At 51.2% G+C, this 22434-nt stretch overlaps 1 protein-coding gene across 4 annotated transcripts; it reads left to right on the top strand.

Annotated features, from left to right (window-relative positions):
• Positions 1 to 6626: 6626 nt before the first annotated feature.
• On the top strand, positions 6627 to 21303 carry LOC311522651 (interferon-induced very large GTPase 1-like). Of its 4 annotated transcripts, none has more exons than XM_084632104.1 (6): positions 6627 to 6740; positions 7332 to 7621; positions 8151 to 8597; positions 9163 to 9228; positions 13899 to 14057; positions 15152 to 21303. In XM_084632104.1, exons 2-6 carry the CDS (start codon positions 7351 to 7353, stop codon positions 19870 to 19872), a joined length of 5664 nt encoding a protein of 1887 aa, XP_084488230.1. In that variant the 5' UTR covers positions 6627 to 6740; positions 7332 to 7350; the 3' UTR covers positions 19873 to 21303. The 4 variants fall into 4 exon arrangements, with proteins under 4 accessions (XP_084488230.1, XP_084488227.1, XP_084488229.1 ...); XM_084632101.1 differs by having other exon boundaries at positions 13899 to 14066; XM_084632103.1 differs by having other exon boundaries at positions 6650 to 6766; positions 13899 to 14066.
• The last annotated feature ends 1131 nt before the right edge of the window (positions 21304 to 22434 follow it).

Below are 22434 nucleotides of genomic sequence, written 5' to 3'. Positions count from 1 at the left end.
AGAGGGGCACGGGTGTGCATCGGTCAACAGTGTTCCCTGTCCCTCAAAACATTTCCTAGCTCCCACTCTGCTGATGCCACTGGGCTTCATGCTGTCATTTCTGCTCGGGAATCGGTGTCTCCTATGCCCATAACAGCCTCCTCCCTTCCATGGACCAGTCACCCTCACAACTCTCTCTGGAAAGGCATCCCACCACTAACTGCCAATTCCTGAGCCACTGAACCAGTACATACATGAACTGTCTCCAACCAACCAATCCAGCACTGTATGTATCCAGTGCATCCAAACTATCCATCAATCCATCCAACCAACCAATGTATCTATCCAGAACATCCATGAAATCTTCTCAATCAATCAGCCAAGAAATCAACCAGCTACTGTCTGTATCCAGTGCATCCAATGTATCCTTCAAACCAATTAATGTATCAAGGTCATCCTAGCAATCCATCTAATCAACTAATGTATGGATCCCCTACGTCCAACATCTCCATCCAGCCAATCAATCAACCAATCATTGTATCTAGTGCTTCCAACATATCCAAGTGTAATACTGACCGACCCGGGACATCGGCGAGTGGGACTGAACCTGGGACCTTTGGGGCTAAAGCCATGAGCCTCTGCCGCATGAGCTAAAAGCTTGCTGGCACTTAACCCAGGCTGTAAAGCAGCCAGATTTCACTCTCCCTCTAGTAGTCTCAGTGCGTCAGGGTTACATAAGCCAGCAACCAATATATGTATCCAGCGCATCTAATGCTAATATAACATTGGCAATTGGTCACATTCACAATTAACACCCAGGAGGACATGCCACAGAGCTATTGATTCAGGCGGTTAGCAGGCTCCAGGAGATGGCCCTGCATTGGGGTCACATTGGAAAGGACAAATCCCCCTAACTCTGGGTTTAAAGTGTCTTCCTGGGTCACACCTACCTGCATCTGCTGACAGCCAAGATTAATAGCTCCATGGTGCAGTTAACTGGTAAATGTGGACTGTTAGCTCTGAACCCTACTGACTGCAAGTTAAATAGCTCCAGCATGGAAAACTGCCAGGCAGCTTTGCAGCTCCACCACAAAATGATTTGCTTCTGGGAGGCTTCCAGATCTCTGGCTCTTTGCAAATGTATCTCTCTGCCTCAATAAATATTTGTGAAAGAAAGTTTGTAGCCAGGAATCCGTGTCATTCTTCTAACCCCACTGAGTTGGACCAAGATGGAGCAGATTAGAAATGAGCGCGTGCAATACGTATTTGGGGACACTAAGGAGGCACTGGGCCTGAGGGGAGAGAGGCGTGACAAGACAGGGGAGCTAGACGGCTGGATGAGTTTGCTGCAATGGGGAATCCAGTGTAATGTGGCTAATGCCAGTCAAGGGAAGTGTTTCTTTCAGGGACATAGTGGGGTGGCTAGCAAAGGTACACAAGGAGATGGACAGGTTTATTATGGGGTATTAATAGTGCACAGCTGATATTTGCAGGTTAATAATATTGCCAATGTATCCTAGAGGGGATATGCAGCTTCTTCCATCTACAGGCCATATATAGGACCAGCTCGTACAGGGGGGCGGGGATTGGGATGCATGGCAGTAGAGGGCAGTGTGCTGCAGGGAATGCCTTGGGGGGCTCAGTAGGGGGTGCTGTCCTCGGACATTAAGCACTGATCCCAACGCCCCAATGTGGCGCTAGGGGCCACTATGCTTCCAGGAGCAGGACAGGTGGTGAACGCTGATGGTTGGAAAATGGTTTACAAAGATATCGGTTGCTTCGATCTAACTTATCTTTCTCTTACTAGTGAAATCCTTGCTGTTCCTTACAAGGTTACATTTTCCGGGTACTGATTTTAACAGGATATTGGAACCCGGTGGTCACTGAAGGCAGGAGCCACGTCTCCTGTTGAACACCAGAACTACATGCCACGTCCACCCTTGAAACTTTCACTGTCAGGTCTTTTGGCAGCCGACAGGCGCTGTCTGACATTGCTGGGCTGCCTATGTCTGGGCCACCCAAGAGGCTGGGTCCTCAGCAGAGGTGGTGCATTTTGGGTAGGCTTCCTGGTGTCCCCCATGCCACCATCTGGTGTAATGCTTCCTGGGACATTTTTTCAGTGCATTGTAGGTGACCAGTTGTAGGAGTGTCAGTCTCGGAGGAAGGCCATGCCTCCTCAGTCTTGGGCCCCTGACAAGACAAGGGTTACTGGGGGAGAATTAGCCCTGGCCCCCTAGGTAGCGCTCAGAAACAACCAACCGTCAAGGGGCTCAGGCCTACAGGCAGAGCAGAGCCCCAAACAGTCTAGGGGCTCAGGCCCTCAGGCTGGGTGGAGTAATAAACAGTCTGACATACTGACTCTGGCAGACCTTAGACAAGTGCTGGCCTCTTGGCCTAAGGCGGGGAAGCTGCCACTCCAGGGGTGGGGCGGCTGCAGGGGGTAGGGGGACCCAGGCCCACCTTACTCCTACCGGGTCCCAGCCCAGGGCCCGAACAGTGGCGGATGGTTCCACCACTGGGTCAGCAGCAGGCATCCGACCATAACATGCTGAGCCCGAGCGCTGGTTAAAGCTAATCTCTCCGCTGGCCATGTAAAGTGCTTCCCCCAAAGCAGGTCTGATTGTCCAGCCGGCTCCCCGGCCCTGCTCCCTAGTCTAACCCTAACCTGACTCCATTACTCTACCCCTAAATCCTGCTCTAATGATATGCCTGCTCCCGTCCCCTAACCCTAACGTAACCCCTACGCTAACCCTAACCCTGCTCCCCTTCCAAGATCAGATCATTGAGAATGGACCCATCTAACCTGATATCCCATCCCACCCCTGCCACCCCAGATCAAAGTCAGACCATGGGCCCATGTAACTTAGTATCCTGCCCCCTCCCTGCCACCCTGAATCATGCCCATCTAGCCCGGTATCCTGCCATCTCCCTGCCACCCCAGGTCAGACCAATGGGCCCATCTAGCCAGCCTTACATTGTGGCCAACTCTGGAATAACCTGCCCTCCTGGGCGCACTTTCCTCCTGACCCTCATTAATCAGAGGGCAGTTGAAGCCCTGGAGCATGAAATTTACAATCCTTTCAAACATATGTGTTTTAAACTCTTAGGAGTATAACTCTGGCTCTTCCATTCCCCATATAAAGATCCTATTCCGAATCCTAACTCACATCCTGTGCCAATGAGTTTCACAGGCTACAAGGGGAATTTAAAGATAGTATTTCCTTTGAGTATTTAAGGTTAGTGGGTTAGAGCAGAGTGGGGATTCCTGGCTTTCATCTCCAGCTCTGGGAGAGGAGTGCGGTCTAGAGAGTTAGAGCAGATTCGAATGCACAGAGATCTATTCAGGCTTTCACTATTTTTAATAAATGAGCTGTACAAATTGGCAGAGTCCATGTGTTTGTCTGTATGTCTACAGGTGGGGGCATGGAAAACTGCCAAACCAGCCAATCATTTGTCAGCTGAGATGCTGTAATGAGCCAGCCAGGGGAGGGGAGAGCGACACATTTCCCATTTGCACCTCTGTTTCCCCGCAAAGGACTCCCTACAAAGCATTTCCCGTCCCATGATGTAGGGAGGGGACGGGGCATCGCGAGGCCAGGAGGCGGAGAAGCAGCCAGAAGGGCAAGCGCAGGATTTCTGACTCACAGCTCGGTGATTGCATGTGGAGCGTGAGGGGCAAATTCCTCAGTTGTAGCTGGCAAGAAAGACATGGCTCGTTAGGGTCACTGAGATCAGAACCCAGCCCTGACTCCACTGGGTCACTTTGCATTTTCTCCAGGGTCCCGGAGATCAGCACACACACAATGGGGGCGCTGAGCTCTGTAGGAGCCAGTTCCTCACCCTCACAACTCATAGTCCAAGCAGACAAGACAGACCCAGAGTGAGGAAGGGAAACTGAGGCACAGCATGAGTCAGCGACTTGTCCACGGTCACACAGGGTGTTGGGAGGTGAACCCAGGAGTTCTGGAATCCTTCCCCAGGCCACAAACACAAGAGCACTGCCCTGTTCTCCAACACCCAACCTGGCTGATGTGTCTCTGAGGGTGGTGTGGAATAAGTAGATTCTGCAACACCTCAGCCTTCATTTCACAAATTAATTCTCTATCCCTCAGGGCTGAAAAAAAAGCCATCCAACCAGTGTGACCATTGCCAGAGTCTGCAGAGAGCCTGACACAACCGCTCTGAGCAGCGAGAACTGGCTGCATTTGTCTCCATGGGCTTGTTCACACTTGAAACTAATGATGTCACTTGCTGGCACATCAGTGTACCTTGACCTACTGATTGTTTGGGCGGATGAGGCAAGGGAAGGGAATGGGGGTGATACCCATGTGGGATGGGACAATTGGGAGTGGACACGGAGAGACCAAACAGGGATTCATGTCTATAGTTTAACTCCCGTTGATCCTGAAGCCTAATGATAACCCTTTAAATGTCAGTTTTTACTCTGTCATTGCTGATGGTTTCAGCAGAGGGGTAGGAGAATGGGGGGGAGTGGTGCCCATGTGGGGTGGGGAGCAACTGGGAGCTGACACAGGGAAGTGAGGAGTGTTCATATCTATCATCCCCCCCGACTCTGAAGTCTAATGATGACATGTAACAATAGCAGTTGTCACTATTCCCCGCCTGATCATGTTAGTGAGGGTGGAAGTGAAGCCACTGGGTGAGGGGAACTGGGAGCTGCTACAGGGACGGGGAGGATGGGAGAACGGATTCAGCCCCATAATTCAACCCAATTTAATTCTGCAGCCCAAGGAGGATGCTTGAAATCATGAGTGCCAGTAATTTTTTTATTAGGGTAGCATGGAGACCCCAGTCGTGATCAGGGTCCGCGCCAGGCCAGGCACTGCACAGACGCCTGCAACAAAATCAGGGCACTAGCTCATCTTCTCTGCTCCCCCATAGCCCAGGGCAGAGGATTTCCCTGGCTCCCCCCTGTCCTGAGCCCACGAATGGGGGTTTGGCTAAAGCCGCTGTTCTACCAGGACTCCCAGGCTGAAGGGGACCCCACAAGAGCCCTGAGCAGGACTATTTTTTTAAATCCCTCCCTGCGATACCCACTCCCACGTGAGGGTTGCCAACTCAGACCGGACACTATTTGCGGCAATGGTCCGACCGAGTTGGCAACCCTACCGCACTCCCGCATTGTTTCTTGCATTTATATCCTGCTCTCACCCACAGAAACCTGACATCGGGCAAATCCTGCAAGAGAGATGGATTTCCCCATGCTGAAAGAAAGAAAGAAAGAAAGAAAGAAAGAAAGAAAGAAAGAAAGAAAGAAAGAAAGAAAGAAAAGGGAAATGGATGAGAAAGAAAGAAAGAAAGAAAGAAAGAAAGAAAGAAAGAAAGAAAGAAAGAAAGAAAGAAAGAAAGAAAGAAAGAAAGAAAGAAAGAAAAGGGAAATGGATGAGAAAGAAAGAAAGAAAGAAAGAAAGAAAGAAAGAAAGAAAGAAAGAAAGAAAGAAAGAAAGAAAGAAAGAAAGAGCTAGTCAATATATTATAAACACAAATCAGACACAATTTTTTCTACTAAAAGAATAAAACAAATCTTGCTTAAGCCATGTAAAAAAACACTCGAAGTCCTGTTGGAACAGACATCAAATCTCTTTTCTATCCCTTGCTTAAATATAAGTATTAAAGCTTTATTTTTAAAAAAGAGGAAAACTTGCTTTACGTTGCTGAAATCCTGTTGTGGCACACGGCTGTCAGGTGTCGCTCACACGCAATGGGAATCAAATGGCACCACAATGTTGCCGTAAAAGGTGCCGATTGTTTGTTAATGGTTATAAAAAGTAAGTTGTTTAAAAAAAAACTGGATTTTTTTTAACCGGCTTCAGCACCGTTTTTAGGACTGTGAAACCTCCCAGTCCAGATATGTGCATGTCCGGGTCATTCTTGCTTTTTGAAAACCTTTGGGTGGGAGAACTCCTCGCAGCACTGTGCATCGGTCGAAGTGGGGTCTGGCCCACGAAAGCTTGTGCCCCAATCAATGTGTTAGTCTCTAAGGTGCCACGGGACTCCTCGTTGGTTTTACACCCATGACAGGATGTGGGGTCTCGGAGCAACAAAATCTGGGAGCGTGACTCTCTGATCTGACTTGAGCCCGAGCGCCATCCCGGATCCAGAGCGCGCGAGAGAAATATGTACGGGAAAGCCAAGCTCAAAGAAAACAAGTAGCAACTTCCCAAATAGGAAAAACAACCGGGGAGGCCTTGTGGCATCTTAGAGACTAAGACATTGATTTGGGCAGAAGTTTCTGTGGGCTAAAACCCACTTCATCAGATGCATGGAGTGGAAATCACAGTAGGCAGGTATAAATACACTAGCACGAGAAGAGACGGGCTACTTCTGGTAAAACTAAGGTTTAGTGTCTCCCAGCAAATTCCCACAATCTGGGGGTTTTTTCCTCCACCTGATCAACACAATACACTGCCTTCACCTGCTCCTGCTAATATGGCAGCAGGTCCTGCGGGACCCACAGGATCCCAATCCCACTGCAGGGTTAAACCTCACCAGAGAGGGGACCCCCCACCCTGCTGGAGGGGGGGGGTGGGGGGGACGGCTCAGCTCAGGGGGCTGGCAGTGGCCGGAGGAGCCGGACAAATCAGCGGCCACGGCCCGCGCCCGGTTCCGGTTTCACTTTCGTTTCCTTGGCGCTGTTTAGACAAAGAGAGTTCGCCGGGCGGGTGCGGCGGTCGGCTGCTGCAGAGACCGGGCCGTTCCTTCCCCCGGGCTGTGAGCTCCCGCCAGCAGTGCCCGCTGGGGTGCGGGGCTCTGGGGCTAGATCGGGGTCAGGGAGGTGGGGTCCTGGGGTGGGGGGAGGAGGAGCGCCCAGGGAGCATCTTGGAAAAGTCCCAAACCAGCCTGCTCCTGCATGCGGCCCTCTTCACCCTGTCCCCCATGTTTCGCTATGGACAGGGGCACCCCAGTGCGGCGCTGCAGGGAGTGGGGGGTTAGTAGGGGGTGCTCTCCCCTCTGGGAGTCAGGGCTGGCCCCAGTGCAGAGCTAGGGGGCATGTGCCGCAGGGAGGGGGGTGTGGGCTCAATAGAGGGCGCCCTCCCCTGGCAGTCAGGGCTGGCGCTAGGGGGCGCTGTGCTGCAGGGTGTGGGGCAGGGGGCGCTCTCCTCCGGGAGTCAGGGCTGGCCCCAGTGCCCCAGTGCAGTGCTAGGGGGCGCTGTGCTGCAGGGAGTGGGGCAGGGGCTCATTAAGAGGTGCTCTCCCCTGGCAGTCAGGACTAGCCCCAATACCCCCGTGCGGTCCTAAGGGGTGCGGTGCTTCAGTGGATGAGTTGGGTGTGTTTTTTCGGGAGTTACAAACACAATCTGAAGTTGTTTTTCTCCAAATCCTTTGCCCAGCTGCAGGGACGTGGGCCCAATGGCCTTTGAGACGATCCGCCGGGGACGGGAGAGACTCATCGCCCTCCTTCTAACAACCCCCGACCCCGTCTTGGACGAAGTGGCCTCGCTGGGGATAGTCACCGAGGAGGAGTATGAGGACTTGGAGAAGCTCTCGGAGCCCAGGGAGAGGATCCGAAGGCTGCTGATAAAGATCCAGAAGAAGGGGGAGAGCGGCTGTGAGCAGTTCCTGGAGTGTCTGCAGAACCTCTTCCCAGAGTTTCCATCAGATTTACAGCCCCCGGCACACCGTGAGTTGGGGCTTTCTGAGTCATTTCAGTTTTTAGTGGGATTGTGTAGAAGAGACATAAAATGTAGCCAGGAGATATTGCGACGTAGCTGTGTATTGGTGACGGGTTGGACTAATGCCTAGAGCAGGGGGGGCCTGGAAGTCAGGACTCCTGGGTTCTATCCCTGGCACTCAGTGGGGCTTTCCAAACAGACCGACCTCAGCATGTCTGTAACATTCCTTGAAACCTGAGGATTTAGCCCCAAACCTGATCCCCCGCTCCCCTAAAAAACCTTGTCACCACCACCACCGCTCCCATGTAACACCCTTTTGCCATAGACCACAGGATTTCTCTCTCTGTTTTTAACCTCTTCCCTCACTGCTGAGCTAACTAAAATGCAGGGCAGCAGCCAGCAGCCTCAGGAGAACAGCTGAGGGCTGAATGGGCCCCAGAAACGCTCCCTCCTTTCTCTCTCGCCCAAGGAACTGACCGGAATTGTGAAGAAATCTGTAAGGTGCTGAGGTGGCATCGATTTGTTTTCCCTTTGTAGGGTACGTAACTCAGACAAAGGATGCAGAGAATCCAGAAGGTGGCACATCCTCCGAGAAGAACGGACAAGAAAATCTAGAAGCTGCTGTAGCCACACGGAAGAATGAGCTGGAGAATCCAGAAAGTGCTGAACTGCATGAGGTGAATGATCTAGGGTATCCAGACGGTTGCCCATCCTCAGGGGACATTGATCCACCGAACCCAGAAGATGGCATGTGCTCAGAGAAGAATGATCCAGAGAAGCCGGAAGAACCTGAGAAGCCGGAAGCTGAGCCGTCCTCAGGGAAGGGACTGGTGATACCAAATTTTGCCACATCCGCCATGAAGAACGGACCACAAAACCCAGAAACTGCTTTACCCTCAAAGAATGATCCAGAGAGTCCAGGAGGTGACAGATTCTCCGAGAAAGATGCAGCTGCTGTGTCCTCAGAGAGAGCAGATTTCGAAGGTACAGGACGGGTCTCTTGACTCGCCCTATAGGGCAATGATTAAGAAGTATTTATGGCTGTCCTGCACTGGACACAGGATCCCAGGCGGGTTCTCCTCGGGGCTGGATGGAGAGGGATAGAGGGAAAGCTGTGCTCGATTTCAGATGCAGGAAGGGTCTAGTTCCTGTGTGTTTGGACCCCTTGCAAGAACAGAAGGTGCTTGTGCGTGTAAGGAAACAATTGCTCGTGGACATCTTGGGGGAGGCGAGGAGGTGCTTCTGGCTCCATGGAGCTACGTGGATTAGCAGGTTAACTCAACCACGAACCCCACCTCACACAGCTTAGTACCTTGAGCTCAATTTCAGCAGCTCCAGCTACAGGCTCGGTTCCTCCTCTATTATTTTAGCAGGGGCTAAGGTAGGGCTCCAGGTCTTCTGGCGTTCTCAAAGGGGTTCATGAGATGGAGCAAGAATTAAAGGCCACCTCTTGAAACCCTAGGCTAGACAAAGTCTATGGCCCAGATCTATAGGCTCCTAACTTCCATTGATGTGAGCCTAAATGACTTACACTTGCATTGTTTTTTAGGATCTGGAAATATCCCCAGCTGTGGAGAAGAAGAAAAGACTGCTGCAATAAAAGGGAAATTTGAAGGTAGGGTCTCTGCCAATCTGACCTGGGGGGAAATTTCTTCCTGACCACAAATACGGTGATCAGTTAGACCTTGAGCATGGGGTGAGACCCACCAGCCAGACACCTGGGTAAGAATTCTCTGTAGTCACTCAGAGCCCTTCCCATCTAGGGCCCCATCTCTGGCCGTTGGGGATATTTGCTACATTTGGGCTACATGCCATTGTAGGCAGTCCCATCATACCATCCCCTCCATAAACTTAGCAAGCTTTCAGTCTTGAAGCCAGTTAGGTTTTTTGCCCCCACTGCTCCCCTTGGAAGACTGTTGCAGAATTTCACTCCTCTTCCTTATGGGCAATACCTCCCAACTTTTGTGTGACCTGCAAATTTGATTAGCACACGCCCACCTTTTGTGCCAAGATCATTGATAAAAATCTTATATAAGATTGATCCCGAGACCGATCCCTGAGGTAACCTCCCTCCAGCCTGACAGTTCATCTTTCCCTATGACCCGTTGTAGTCTCCCCTTTAACCAGTTCCTGATCCACCTCTCAATTTTCATATTAATCCCCAACTTCTTCAATTTAACGAATAATTTCCCACATGGAAATGTAACAAATGTGAGACTGAAATCCAGGTAGATTAGCTCGACTGCATTTCCTTTGTCTAAAAAAAACAAAAAACAGTCATCACAGAGAAAGCCATCAGGTTGGTCTGCACCATCTGCCTTTTGTGAAACCAGGTTGTATTTCATCTCAATTACCGTTCGTCTCTATGTCCTTAACTAGTCTCTCTTTCAGAATTTATTCCAAGACCTTGCATACAGTTGAGGATGAACTGTAAGAAGCCTGTAGTTTCCTGGATCACTTTTTTTCCCTTTCTTAACAATAGGTACTACATTAGCAATCCTCCAATCATAGGGTGTGACCCCCACGTTTAGAGATTCATTAAAAATCCTTGCAATTTCAGGTGCCAGTTCCTTTAATATTCTTGGATGGAGATTATCCACCCCCACCCCCCCCATTTAGTCCCATTAAACTGCTTAAGTTTGACTTCCATCTCGGACGTGGTCATTTCTATTTCCATTTCCTCATTCCAATTAGCCACCCTCTCAATACCCCTAAACACCTCATTACCCTTATTAAAAATAGAGACAAAGTATTCGTTTAGTTGTGGGGTTTATTTTAGATTATCTTTAATCTCCACCCCATCCTTAGTTCTTATCAGTCCCACTTCTTTCCTTCTTTTCATTTTATTTATATGGCTAGAACCTTCTTATTGTTGGCTCTAATTTCCTTTCAAAGGTCCAAATCTACTTGTGGCAGTTCTCGCTTTATTCCTGTGCTTTCTGACCTCCAAGAGGCAGCTTTCCTTGCTGATCCGTCCCATCTTCCATTCCTTGTTGGCTTTCTGTTTTCTCTTCATCACCTGTTTGAGAAGCTTGGTCTGTAGCTTGGTCTGCAACCCTTCTCTATGAATTTTTTCTCCTTGCTTTGGATGCAGGCTCCAGATAATTTTGTAAGTTTGACTTAAAGTAATTCCAAACCTCCATGTTCAGATCCTTAAGTTCTTTGGCCAGTCCGCTCCCCTAATTAATTCCCTTAATTTTTTAAAGGGAGTGCTTTTGAAATCAAGGACCCAAATTGCAAATCTGTTTTTGTTTATCCTTCCATTTAGGTTGAAACTGAATTAGCTCATGATCATTCAAACCAAGGTTGTCCCTTACAACCAGTTCTTCTCTGAGGTCACCAAAACTAAACCTAAAGTGGCATTCCCTCTTGTAGCTTCCGTGACTATCTGGTGAAGAAATCTATCAGCTGTCACATCCAGGAAAATCTAGGCCCTGCTATTATTAGTAGCACTCGTCCTCCAATCTATATCTGGGAAATTAAATATTAAAAACATTAAAGAGGTCTCTATCCCTATCCAGATCGGATCCTCGGGGTCTGTAGCAGACCCCAATCCCTGTCCCGGGGCAGTTTCTGGGAGTTTTGCTCCTCAAAGTGATTTTAGCTGAAATAGACTCTGTCGTTCCATCACGTCTAATTTCTTCAGTCTTCCTCATCATTAGCATACAGGGCTACTCCACCACCTTTACCTTTATTTCCGCCTTTTCTGCACAGCACAAAGGCTTCAATACCCGCACTCCAGGCATGATTACTAATCCACCATGTTTCTGTTATCCTGATAATATCTGGTTTCACTTCCTGCATCTGTAGTTCAAGATCCTCCATTGTGTTACCCAGACTCCTTGCACTGGTGTACAGCCATCTTAGTTGTTTCTGCGTGGCTTTGCCCAGCTTCCTCACTCGATTGGGTACAGTCATTCTGCTGCCAGTGTCTCCGACCTGGCTAGCAGTGTCATTGGTATCGGCACTGTCTTTCCTCTTCATGTCCATTCTCCAACCCACTGCTGTTCCTTTCTCTGTTGCTGTATTCCTCTTTCTTGATTTTTTTCCTCCTAATCAGGATTACAATCCAGCATGGAGATTATGTGAGCGTCTCCCCTGAGTTCCTAGTGTAAATCTTTTAATCAGTTGTGGCAAACTCCACCCCGGAAGTCTATTTCCCTTCCTACTCAGGTGGAGTCCATCCCAGGAGAACAGCCCTCTGTCCATGAATGCCTCCCCGTGGGCAAACCACCCAAAGCCCTCCTGATAGCACCGCTGCTTGAGCCATCTGTTGCTCATCATAATCGTGTCTCACCTTCAGGGGACAGGTAGAATCCCACTGAAAATTACCTGAGCCTCCATTTCTTTACGTGTCTTCCCCAGCCTGGCAGAGTCATCCTTGATGCATTCCAGTGAAAATCTAGCAGTATCATTTGTTCCCACTTGAAGGACAATCAGTGGATTCTTTCCTGCTTCCATTAGGATACTCTTTGGCCTCAGGTCCACATCTTGTATCTTAACTCCTGGCAGACAGGACAGCCCTCTGCTCTCAGGATCAGCTCAGGTGGCAGGCCTGTCTTCTTAGAATGGATTCACCAGTCACGGCGACCTGCCTCTTCCTGTTGGTTATGTGATTCTCCAGCCTTCCCCATTTGTTCTTTCTGGCTGCAAGTCCTCGTGTCTCTTGTTCTCTCTTGCAATATTTTGTGTGTCATCCGCTGTCCTCTTGGGCTCCAAACTCTGGCTATCTCCATTGACTCTTCCCCTCGTCATGTAAGACTCGCAAGTTCTTTTCTTCTTGCTTGTTCTCCCACCGTCTGTTGCTGCCTGCTGGGCCCCTTCTTCATCTTCCAACTCAGGGAAACCTGTTCCTGAGCTCTCTTTCTCCTTCACTAGCCCGTCTTTTCCTCTGCCTGGTTCTGGTAATCACATGCTTCCACTGGCCACTTTTCTCATCTAGCAGCCTCCCCTCACAGTTCTCCCGTCCAGCTTCCATCTGCCGGTCTTGACTTTTCCCTTCAACCTTCCCTCCATCATCTGCTCAAATCCCCTTCGAAACTCAACCAAAGTCTCCACCTGCATCACCAAACCTTGGATCTTCTTTTCCATCAGCTCCCTCAGGCAGCACTTCATACACCCAGCGATGAGCTGCCAAAATCTTAACAACCAGCTCCCTCCTCACCCACCTCCTCACCTCACGAGGGGGTTGTGGCCCACCCCCGCCCCTGGGGACTCCTACCCCCCCGCGTTCCTTGACGCCCCCCTCCCAGACCCCTGCCCCATCCACCCCCCTCCCTTGTCCCCTGACTGCCCTCAGAACCAGGCAGGAGGGTCCCGTGGGCCACTGTAGTGGGTGCCCACCCCGCCCCTAAGAGCCAGAGGGACCTGCCGGGGGGCGAGGTGGGGAGTCCCGGTGGTGCTTACCTGGGTCAGCTCCCAGGAAGCATCCGGCAGGCCCCTCTGGCTCCTAGGGGCGGGGAGTGTAGCTGGGGGGGGGGGGAGCAGGGGGAGCGGCCCTCCCCGTGGGTGCTCCAGCCCCAGAGCACCCATGGAGTCGGCACGTAAGGTGCCACTTTTGGCCAGTTGTTAAATTTAGAAGCCCTTTTAGAACTGGTTGTCCGCTTCTAAATTTAACAACCGGTTCCAGCGAACTGGTGTGAACCGGCTCCAGCTCACCACAGCATACGCATGGGCACCCACTCCCGGATAATGTACATCCCACAGCTTCCTCATCCGGTCATCTCAACTGACTCTTCCATTCCTTGGGTCACTCCACCGCTGCCTCTGTATATGTCATAACCTTCTCACCTAAGCTCCTGTCAAGGAAACCTGCCCAAACAAGCAACAAAATGAAAACAGAACACGACACCGAGGACACAGGGGCACTGGGAAGGTCCAGGGCAGTGGTTCTCAACCAGAAGGACGCATACCCCTGTGGGGTACACAGAGGTCTTCCAGGGGATACCCAATTGCTCTAGCTTAGTGTTTCTCAACTTGGACGTTGCAGCCCCCAGGAGGGTCCTGGGATGGGTTTAGGGAGATCACAAGTGCAGGGCCGACATTAGGGGGTGTCAAGCAAGGCAATTGCCTGGGGACCCATGCTATAGGAGCCTCACAAAGCGAAGTTACATGCTTCAGCTCTGCTGCCTGGAGGTGTGCTGTGACATTTCTTTGTATTTTTAAGTGAGGTGAAACCTGTGGTATGCAAGACAAATCAGACTCTTGAAAGCGGTCCAGTAGCCTGCAAAAGTTGAGAAACACTGGTCTAGGACCTCTGAGCAGGCTTCTCTTCTGGATCCTTAGATGGAGCGACTCCAGACTCAGATGTCTCCATGTCGGAGAGCAGAGCCGAGACACCAGGAGTTGCCATGTCGGTGGAGAGGTGCGGAGCTGAGACACCAGGACATTCTGCATCAGTGGACAGGAGCGGAGATGAGGCTCCCGAGACCTCTCCCAACAAAGGTCATGGAGGTAGAGTCCAGAGAACACCCCCCCCCCCAAGTCCTTCTCCCAACCCAAATCCCTCTGCCCTGAGTTGGCCAATGACGAAGTCAGTAAGGGCCCCCCACACTCCTGTGGTTCTTCCGTCCAGCGTCTCTATCTCTGTACACTAGCCGTGCCCGAGCTCCTGACCATCCCCTGCGTATTGTCCATCTGTGAAGCATGTGGAAGATGCCAGGATTGTTTTACAAATACTACATCCAGAGCTGTGTGGAGAATGGAAAGTCCCTTTTGTGTTGGTTTCTGAGATTTTGAAATTTTGGGCTTTTCCTCCTCCAAATTCCCAAATCCTCCATAGAAGAAAATTCTGGGGAAAAATAAATTGTTTCTGAGCCGATGGAAACGCAGACGACCCGCAGTGTCAGGAACCCAGCCAGCTCCGGGCATGGTTGCCTAGTAACCCAGCGAGCTCGGCTGGGCCCAATAAACCCGCACTGAGACTGTGTCTACACTTACCGGTAAATCAGTAAACTGGAGTAGCGTAACTTAGGTCGACTTACCGCTGTAGTGTAGATGAGGCTGAGTGACTGTGGTCCCTGACAGGACAGAAGGGCCCACAAGTCCCTATTTAACCCAGGTAGCCACAGCAGCACGACGGCTACTCAATCATTCACAGCTGTGCCAGACCGGCTCCCTGGCCAGCCCTTTCTCCACCCCTTAGCTGCTCCATTCTAGCCTTACGCCCTGCCTGCCTCTGAACCCCTGGCTCTAATCCCCGGCTGGCCTCCCAACCATGCCTCTGCCTCTGGATCTGCAGTGACAGATAGTCCTGGGGGCAGGAATTTGGCCTAGGTCACACCATCTACGCCTCAGTGTGGGACACCCAGCCTCAGGAGCGAGGGAGTCTAGATAAAGTAAAGCCTCCCTAAGCGTTAGTGGAGACAGACGGGTTTGAACGTTTAGCTGGGTTAGTCCCCTTCAGATGAAACGACCCGGGGAGGTGAAGGCTTCAGGCCTAAATTTTGGAAACAGAGAGATCAAGAGGAGGCCCAGGTGCAGCTGGCCCTGAGCTGTGATGTCATCCCAGGTGGTGATGCCTTCGTTTCCATTTGCAGGGAGAAGAGGAGCCCTGAAAACCGTCTTGTCAAAGCTGAGGCTCAAGAAGTTCAGAAATGGGAAACTGCGGCTGAGTGATCTCCTGGAAATCAGCCCGGAGAGCCTGAAGGACTGGACTCTTTCCATCCTGGGAGACTTGCCTTGGCACTTCCTGAGAAAGCTCATGGCTTTGAACGGGACAGCCAGAAGCACAAGCCTTGGGCAGGGGACATCTGATGAGGACACAAGTGAGGATGAGGAGGGTGGGGTGAGTGGGGATGTGTTTTCTGTGAGGGAAGACGACTCTAGGGCTTCTCTGCACCCCCTCGATGTTCTCTGTGCCGTTCTGCTTTGCTCAGACAGTTTCCTACAGCAGGAGATCCTCTCCAAAATGTCCATGTGCCAGTTTGCCCTCCCTCTGCTGCTACCTGCCGTTGACACCCCCAAGTGCACCCTACTGCTGTGGGCCATGAGGGACATTGTGAGGAAGTGGAGGCCCCACTCCCTGGCAGAGAGCAGAGGGTTCAGAGAGGAGAGCCTGGTGCTCACCAAAATGCCAACCATTTCCTTTGTGCGGATGGGGAGCTGCAGCTTCTCCAAGTCTAAACTCCTCAATGAGGTTCTCAGCCCCTCCCAGCAGCACCAGGATTTCTTCATCCATCGGGACATGGAGTCTGGGAACATCCCCCGGGAAATCGCAGATGGGCTAGTCGAGATTTCCTGGTATTTCCCTGCTGGGAGGGAGAATCTGGATCTTTTCCCAGAACCCATCGCGGTTGCAAACCTGCGGGGAGACATTGAGTCGCACTGGCTGCAGTTCAGCTTTTTAACAGAGGTCTCCTCATCCGTGTTCATATTAACGGAGAGCATCAGTGAGAGAGAATACGCGCTGTTATCATCTCTGCAGGGATCAGCCACTAAATACTACTTCATCCTTAACAGTCAGGCTGGGAAAGCCAAGGAAACACTGGGACTCCTCAATAAATTAGCCCCGCTGCTGGATATGAACAAATCACAACTTCTGGTGAAACAGAAGAGCAACAATAGCGCAGAACTAGTGAAAAAGCTACGATCCACCCTACGGGGTGTCATGAGCTCCTCTCCCAAGAGCACGAGCATCCGTGACATGGCTGTGACGGCGCGGGAGCTCGGGATCCAGGTGGATGAAGATGATGGAGAATGTTGGACCGCCTTGGAGCACGTTCAAGAAATCACCGCAGAAATACAGGACGTGGCAAAGTACAAGAGGGAAATGCTGAGGCTCCAAGGGGATCTGTGGAGGAACTTGGCTAAAGTGGAGAAAGAGCTGTGCCGGATGAAAGGCCAACGGGACGTCCCTCCGGAAGACTATAGATCCCAGCTGAGAGAAAGGAGGTTGGAGCTACGCAGGCAGCAGAACCAGTGTGACCTCACCAGCGGGATGGTTAAATTTATTAGCGGGATAGGACAGTTGAGTCCAGCTGAGAAACATCACTTCCTGAAATGGATGAAGTTCCACCTGGATCACATCGCCAGGGGGAACCTCTCTAGGCTCCGGGCTGAGTATAAAGAGAAATGTCGTGCTCTAGGGGATGATGCAAAACAGCTGGCAGAACTGGACGAACTAATCTCTGCCAGCTCCTTAGGGGTGGAGCATTTCATGCGTGAGTTGGGGCAATTTTACGAGGCCGAATGCTCAATGGTGAAAGACGGGAACATGGGGAACATCCAAAGGCAATTCATCTGTCTCCCAGGCATAGCAGCTGACCTGATGCTGGAAGGGTTTCCCATGGAGCTGATCGATGGAGATGCCTCCAACATCCCACTGCAGTGGGTGACAGATGTTCTGGCTGAGCTCCATGCCAAGCTGGGGGGAAGGTCCAGAATGCTGGTTCTAACAGTGCTGGGAGTGCAGAGCACTGGGAAATCCACCCTCCTCAACACCATGTTCGGCCTGCAGTTCGCAGTGAGCAGTGGCCGATGTACCCGAGGAGCCTTCATGTCCCTCATTAAAGTGGCAGAGAACTTTCGGCAGGAGCTGGGCTGTGACTTCATCCTGGTGATAGACACAGAAGGCCTGAAAGCCCCGGAACTGGCCAAGCTGGAGGACAGTTATGAACATGACAATGAGCTGGCCACACTGGTGATTGGACTGAGTGACATAACCATTGTTAACATGGCCATGGAGAACGCCACCGAAATGAAGGATGTTCTGCAAATTGTCGTCCACGCATTTCTCAGAATGGAGGAAATCGGGCACAAACCCAACTGCCAGTTTGTGCATCAGAACGTCAGTGACGTGTCTGCGCATGAACAAAACATGAGGGACAGGAAACACCTCCTGGAGCAGCTGGATGAAATGACCAAAGCTGCAGCGAGGATGGAAAAGCAAAGCAGGGAGATGAAATTTTCTGACATCATGGACTATGATCCAGAGAAGCACAGTTGGTACATCCCTGGGCTGTGGCATGGAGTCCCTCCTATGGCACCAGTGAATATGGGATACAGCGAGAGCGTGTGTGAGCTGAAGAAATACCTGTTTGAATTCATGAGGAATCGATCACCTCACAGAGCCCCCAAGGACATTCCTCAGTTCATTGAGTGGGTGAGGAGCCTCTGGAACGCCGTGAAACACGAGAACTTCATCTTCAGCTTCAGAAACAGCCTGGTGGCTGAGGCCTATACCCAGCTGTCTGTGATGTACGCGGAGTGGGAGTGGGATTTCCGCAAGGAGATGCACCTCTGGATGTCCAAAGCCGAAACCACCATCCAGAACCAATCCCCAGACGATCTGGGTCCCGACACCTTTGAGAAACTAAGACTGGAAGTTCACCAGATGCTCCACAATGGGGAGCAGAAGATGCAGCAGAGTTTACAGAGCTACTTTGAGAGTGGAACTGGGAACCTTCATTTGGTAGAGAAATACAGGGAAGATTTTCTCCGGAGTGTGACATTTCTCCGGCACGAACTGGAGAGCTATCTGCTCTGTAAATCTGAAGAGGCCATTCGTATCCAGAAAGGTCGGAGCAAGATAGACCATCTGCAGGCTAGGTACATGAAAACCATTGAAGGGAAGGTGGATGGGCTCTTGCGGGACTGCAGGGAGAGGGACAAGGAGCTAACGCCCAAGGAACTGCAAAGAGAGTTTGCCAAGATGTGGAAGGAAACCTTAGCAGAGCTGCCACTGGAGAGCTTACCCCTACGCCAAATTCATAAAGACATCCGCTACCAGCTGTGCAAGGACCTGGAGAACAGAGGGAGTTTGGTCAAGCAGATGCTCCATAAAGCCCAGAGCTTGTTGACCTATCAAAGCAAACCCTTCTGCATGAAAAAGGAGTATCTGGACTTGGCTTGGTACAAAATGCCTGTGGAGTTTATAACTCAGCAATGTTGGCGTGAATTGGAAGAGTTCACAAAGTCCCTGATGGAGGAGTGTAGGAGGTACGTTGGGCAGAAGGTCCACTCCCAAGGGGATTACGACCAGACCTACTGCACGGAATTGCTGTGGATGATCAACGAGAGGCTTCAGGAGAAGATCGCTGGGAAGATGTGCACCAGTGCTTCCTTCGAAGTTGATTTAAAACTTCACATCCTGGGCGAGGCGGCCAGCGCTTTCCAGAAGATGCATGAAGACTTTCTCAAGAAGAATGACCCTCAGCGTCGCCTGGAGGAGCTGAGACCTCAGTATTTCTCCACCTTCAGAGACGTTTACTATGAGAAGGATGCCTGCCAGAAGAGAGCTTTTGATTTCTGTGACCGGTGTCTGAGACCCGCCCTGTGGGAGTATATGAAAAAGAGACTCGGGATTGAGATAGTGGACAACTTTCTCAGCAGTGGAGAATCCATTGAGTACGGCAGCCGGAGCTTCTTCCAGTTCTCCGTGCAGAAGAAGCTTCTGGAGGAGATGGACTTCAATAACTACGTGAAATACATCAATAACTATGAAGTGTTTGTCAAATCTTGGATCCAGACACGCCTGTTTGAGCGCTACAGAGAGATGAGGGGCTTGAAGGAGCTGGAGAGAGTGGTTCTAGCCACAATAATGAAGAAAATCCAGGAAACTCTGGAGAGTTCTGAGTGCCAAGACGCCCTCACCGTCTCTGAGTTCTTGGACCATTTTTGCCAAGCGATGTGCAAGGAGCTGGTCATCTCCAAGGACAGTTTGGAGGTGATCCTCTTCAAGAACACAGCCAGTGTCGGGCAGTTCTCAGCCGACATCCAGACCTTCCTTCCCCAGGTGGAAGAAGGCACCCTCTCAGGGTGGGAAGAGCTGAGCGGGGAAATGGTCTTCACACAGCTCCAGTTCAAGCCCCAGGATGAGATCTTCAAGCGCGTGTTTGGCTGTGGGAAGCAGTGTCCGTTCTGTAACGTTCCCTGTGAAGCAGGAGGTAGTGACCACAAGGAGCATTTTGCATCAGTGCATCGGCCTCAAGGACTGGGGAGATACAGGGATGAGACAAGCAAGAGACTTATATATTCTTTATGCTCCTCTGACGTGGTTTCTTCAATGTTATTTCGAAATCTGCATACAGCCTTCCAATGGCATCCCTACAAAGATTATCGCCAATTTTACCCCACCTGGCGCATTCAACCAGACCCCAGCATCAGCGCCTCCGATTATTGGAAGTTCATATTCAGAAAGTTCAATCACCAGTTTGCCAAAGAGTACAAAGCGGATCCTGCCGATCTCCCCACAGAGTGGAAGAAAATAACCGAGAAGCAGGCTCTGCAGAGCATCCGAGAGGCCTTTAACATGGAATAGAGGCAGGCTCTCTGCATTATGATACAGTCTTTAACTTCACAACAGGGCCCCGTCAGTCTTAATCCTGGCATTTTGCTACTTCCCAGGGCTTGAATTTGCCACCTGAAGGCTCCTTTAATGTAGTTCTTTGTATGTAATTGCCTAGGTTTAAAAAAAAATAAGTGGAAAAACAAAGCAATTCCATTGTGTGGCATCATAATGACACCTCCATAGCTCCTCAGCAGGGCTTGAACATTTAGATCCCGTGCACACACCTCCACCGGTTAAGCTCACCAAGTAACTGATAGCAGTAGTAAGTTGTCATCCTCCCTGGGGACCGGCCAGCAGAGGGGAGTGAGGGACACATTTTGCCAGTGGATTTCGTAGATATTTGCTGAAGGAGAGGAATGATGAGACTCAGGACTCCTTGGTTCTGTCCTTGGTTCTGAGGGGAGCGTGCTCCAGCGGTCCTGTCGTAGACCGATCTGTCCATTCCCCCGCATCTTGACCCCTTTTGACCCGTCCCTTCCACCATGTCCCCGCATCAGTCCCAGTCTCCCCACTACCAGCTCCTCTTTTGCTACATCTCCAAGTCCCCAGCTGAAATTAGGGCTTTATAAGGGGAAGTGTCAGGCAACCTTCACTACAGGGGGTGCTAGCAGCCCTGCCTATACAGCAGAACCCTGTTTATCCGACCCTCCATTATCCGGCTCTCCATGTTAACCGGAGAGCCAGTGTGCACAGGTCCAGAAGGGGGCGATCTTTCCTGTGGCCACTAGATGGCGATGCAGCATTGCACTTTCCCATTCTCCGGTTTCTCTGTATTTCTGATTACCCAATCTGGCCCCAGTCTCACTTACATCAGATAAAAGGGGTTCTGCTGTACTGTATTCTGTCCTTGGCTTCTTTGCCCCGAGAGGTAGAAATACAGCAGGGTCATTTCCCCGAGGGTAGGTGGGTCATTTATTATATATCCCAGGTGCCTTGTGGGACAAATCTAAAGAATCCCACACACACTTTGCCCCCTGCTGAGCCATGAGCCACTTCCCTCTGAAATCCAGATCCTTTAGCTTGTGCATGCGGACAGGGAAATGGGCAAGTGGCCCCAAGGCCCTGAGCTGTTGGGTTGGTGGATCCAGGTGCGGCGTCCAGTTTGCCCCTCCTTATGGCGGATGGCTCTCTGTTGAGTTGCGTTGGGTGGGTCACTGGCTGGTGGTCAAACAACCAAGCTGGAATGGTGGCGGTATCAAGAAAGGTTTCTCCGGTGTATCCAGCTCTGGGTGCACGGCGGACCAGGTCATCTGTCTCTGGTAGGAGGTAACATTTTTGGCTGAATGCAGTGAGACTCTAAACTTACCTTCAGGTCTGGCTGGCTGGATGTTGGGAGGTAACGTGATATCTTTTGAACGCCCCATCCGATCAATTCCTAAATTTCCAGGAATGTTCCAGGCATTGAGGGGGAGAATCCTACTGGTTTTAGGAAAAAATGGAAAACCCGGAAGGGAGAAATGGGATATACAGAGTCCCTGGCTTCTGGTCAGCAGAGCCATCAACTTCAACCAGCTCTAGAATTGTCTGTAGATCAAAGAACCAGTTGGTGGCAGAAATTAACCCCTTCCAGCATAACAACACCCCACCGCCCATCTCAGCGCCACTCAGTCCCCCAAATATTCCAGTGCAGTGCAGCTCTGCTATGGTTAAGTTGGAGAACAACTTTCTGTTTGAAGGGCCCCTCTTCAAAGGGCTCTAAAATCCTCACGTTTACTCGGTTTGCTTTGAAATTTGCTGTGCCTCATGGGGGAATGGGGTGGGATTAATGGTCCAAGTGTGAGGCCATTTGACCAAGGCGATCTTGAGATACAACCCTCTCCAAAAACAGAGTTTTGTCATGTTGAGAGATTGCACCATTGATATTTGGTTTTGGGTGGTTATTTTCCTGAAGCCAGGGCTCTGCTCCTGCCCCAGATACCCTGAAAATGTTGACACCTGAATGACTGATCTTCCAGAGAGAAAGAAATAGAATGCGGGGGTGGGGGGAGGAATGGGGGGCACCCTGAGCCCCTGGTATGGGGGGGTGGAATGGGGGTGCAAAGAGAGGTCCTGGCATGGGTGGAGAGGAGAAATGGGGGAAATGCAGAGCCCCTGGCATGGGGGAGGGGTTTGTGGTTGCAGTGAGTCCCTCAACTAGACCAGTGGTTCTCAACCAGGGGTCGGGGAACCCCTGGGGGGCCGTGAGCAGGTTTCGGGGCGGGCCACCAAACAGGACCAGCATCAGACTCGCTGGGGCCCAGGGCAGAAAGACGAAGCCCCGCCACAGGAGGCTGAAATCCTGAGTCCCGTCACCTGGGGCTGAAGCAGAAGCCTGAGAAACTGAGCTTATCGTTGCCCACTGTGGCGTGGGGCCCGGGGCAGTTGCCCTGCTTGCTACCCCCTAACGCCGGCCCCGGCTCTTATATGCAGAAAACCAGGGCCATGGAGTTTTTATCGCATGTTGGGGGGGGCTCAGCAAGGAAAAGGTTGACAACCCCGAACTAGAGAATGGGAGGGGGCACCCAGAGAGGGGGAGTGGCGGGATGCACGGGG

This window comes from Lepidochelys olivacea (genome assembly GCF_965140295.1).
Source record: "Lepidochelys olivacea isolate rLepOli2 genome assembly, chromosome: 6".
Classification (NCBI taxonomy): Eukaryota; Metazoa; Chordata; order Testudines; family Cheloniidae; genus Lepidochelys; species Lepidochelys olivacea.
This window is presented reverse-complemented; position numbering and strand designations above follow the sequence as displayed.

Bases quoted from the DNA above. Each gene is read 5' to 3' on its own strand.
- LOC311522651 (XM_084632101.1), top strand. From the start codon at position 7,351: ATGGCCTTTGAGACGATCCGCCGGGGACGGGAGAGACTCATCGCCCTC. The intron at 7,622-8,150 runs GTGAGTTGGGGC...TTCCCTTTGTAG, and splicing joins TTTACAGCCCCCGGCACACC to GGTACGTAACTCAGACAAAG. The intron at 14,067-15,151 runs GTAGAGTCCAGA...TTCCATTTGCAG, and splicing joins TCCCAACAAAGGTCATGGAG to GGAGAAGAGGAGCCCTGAAA.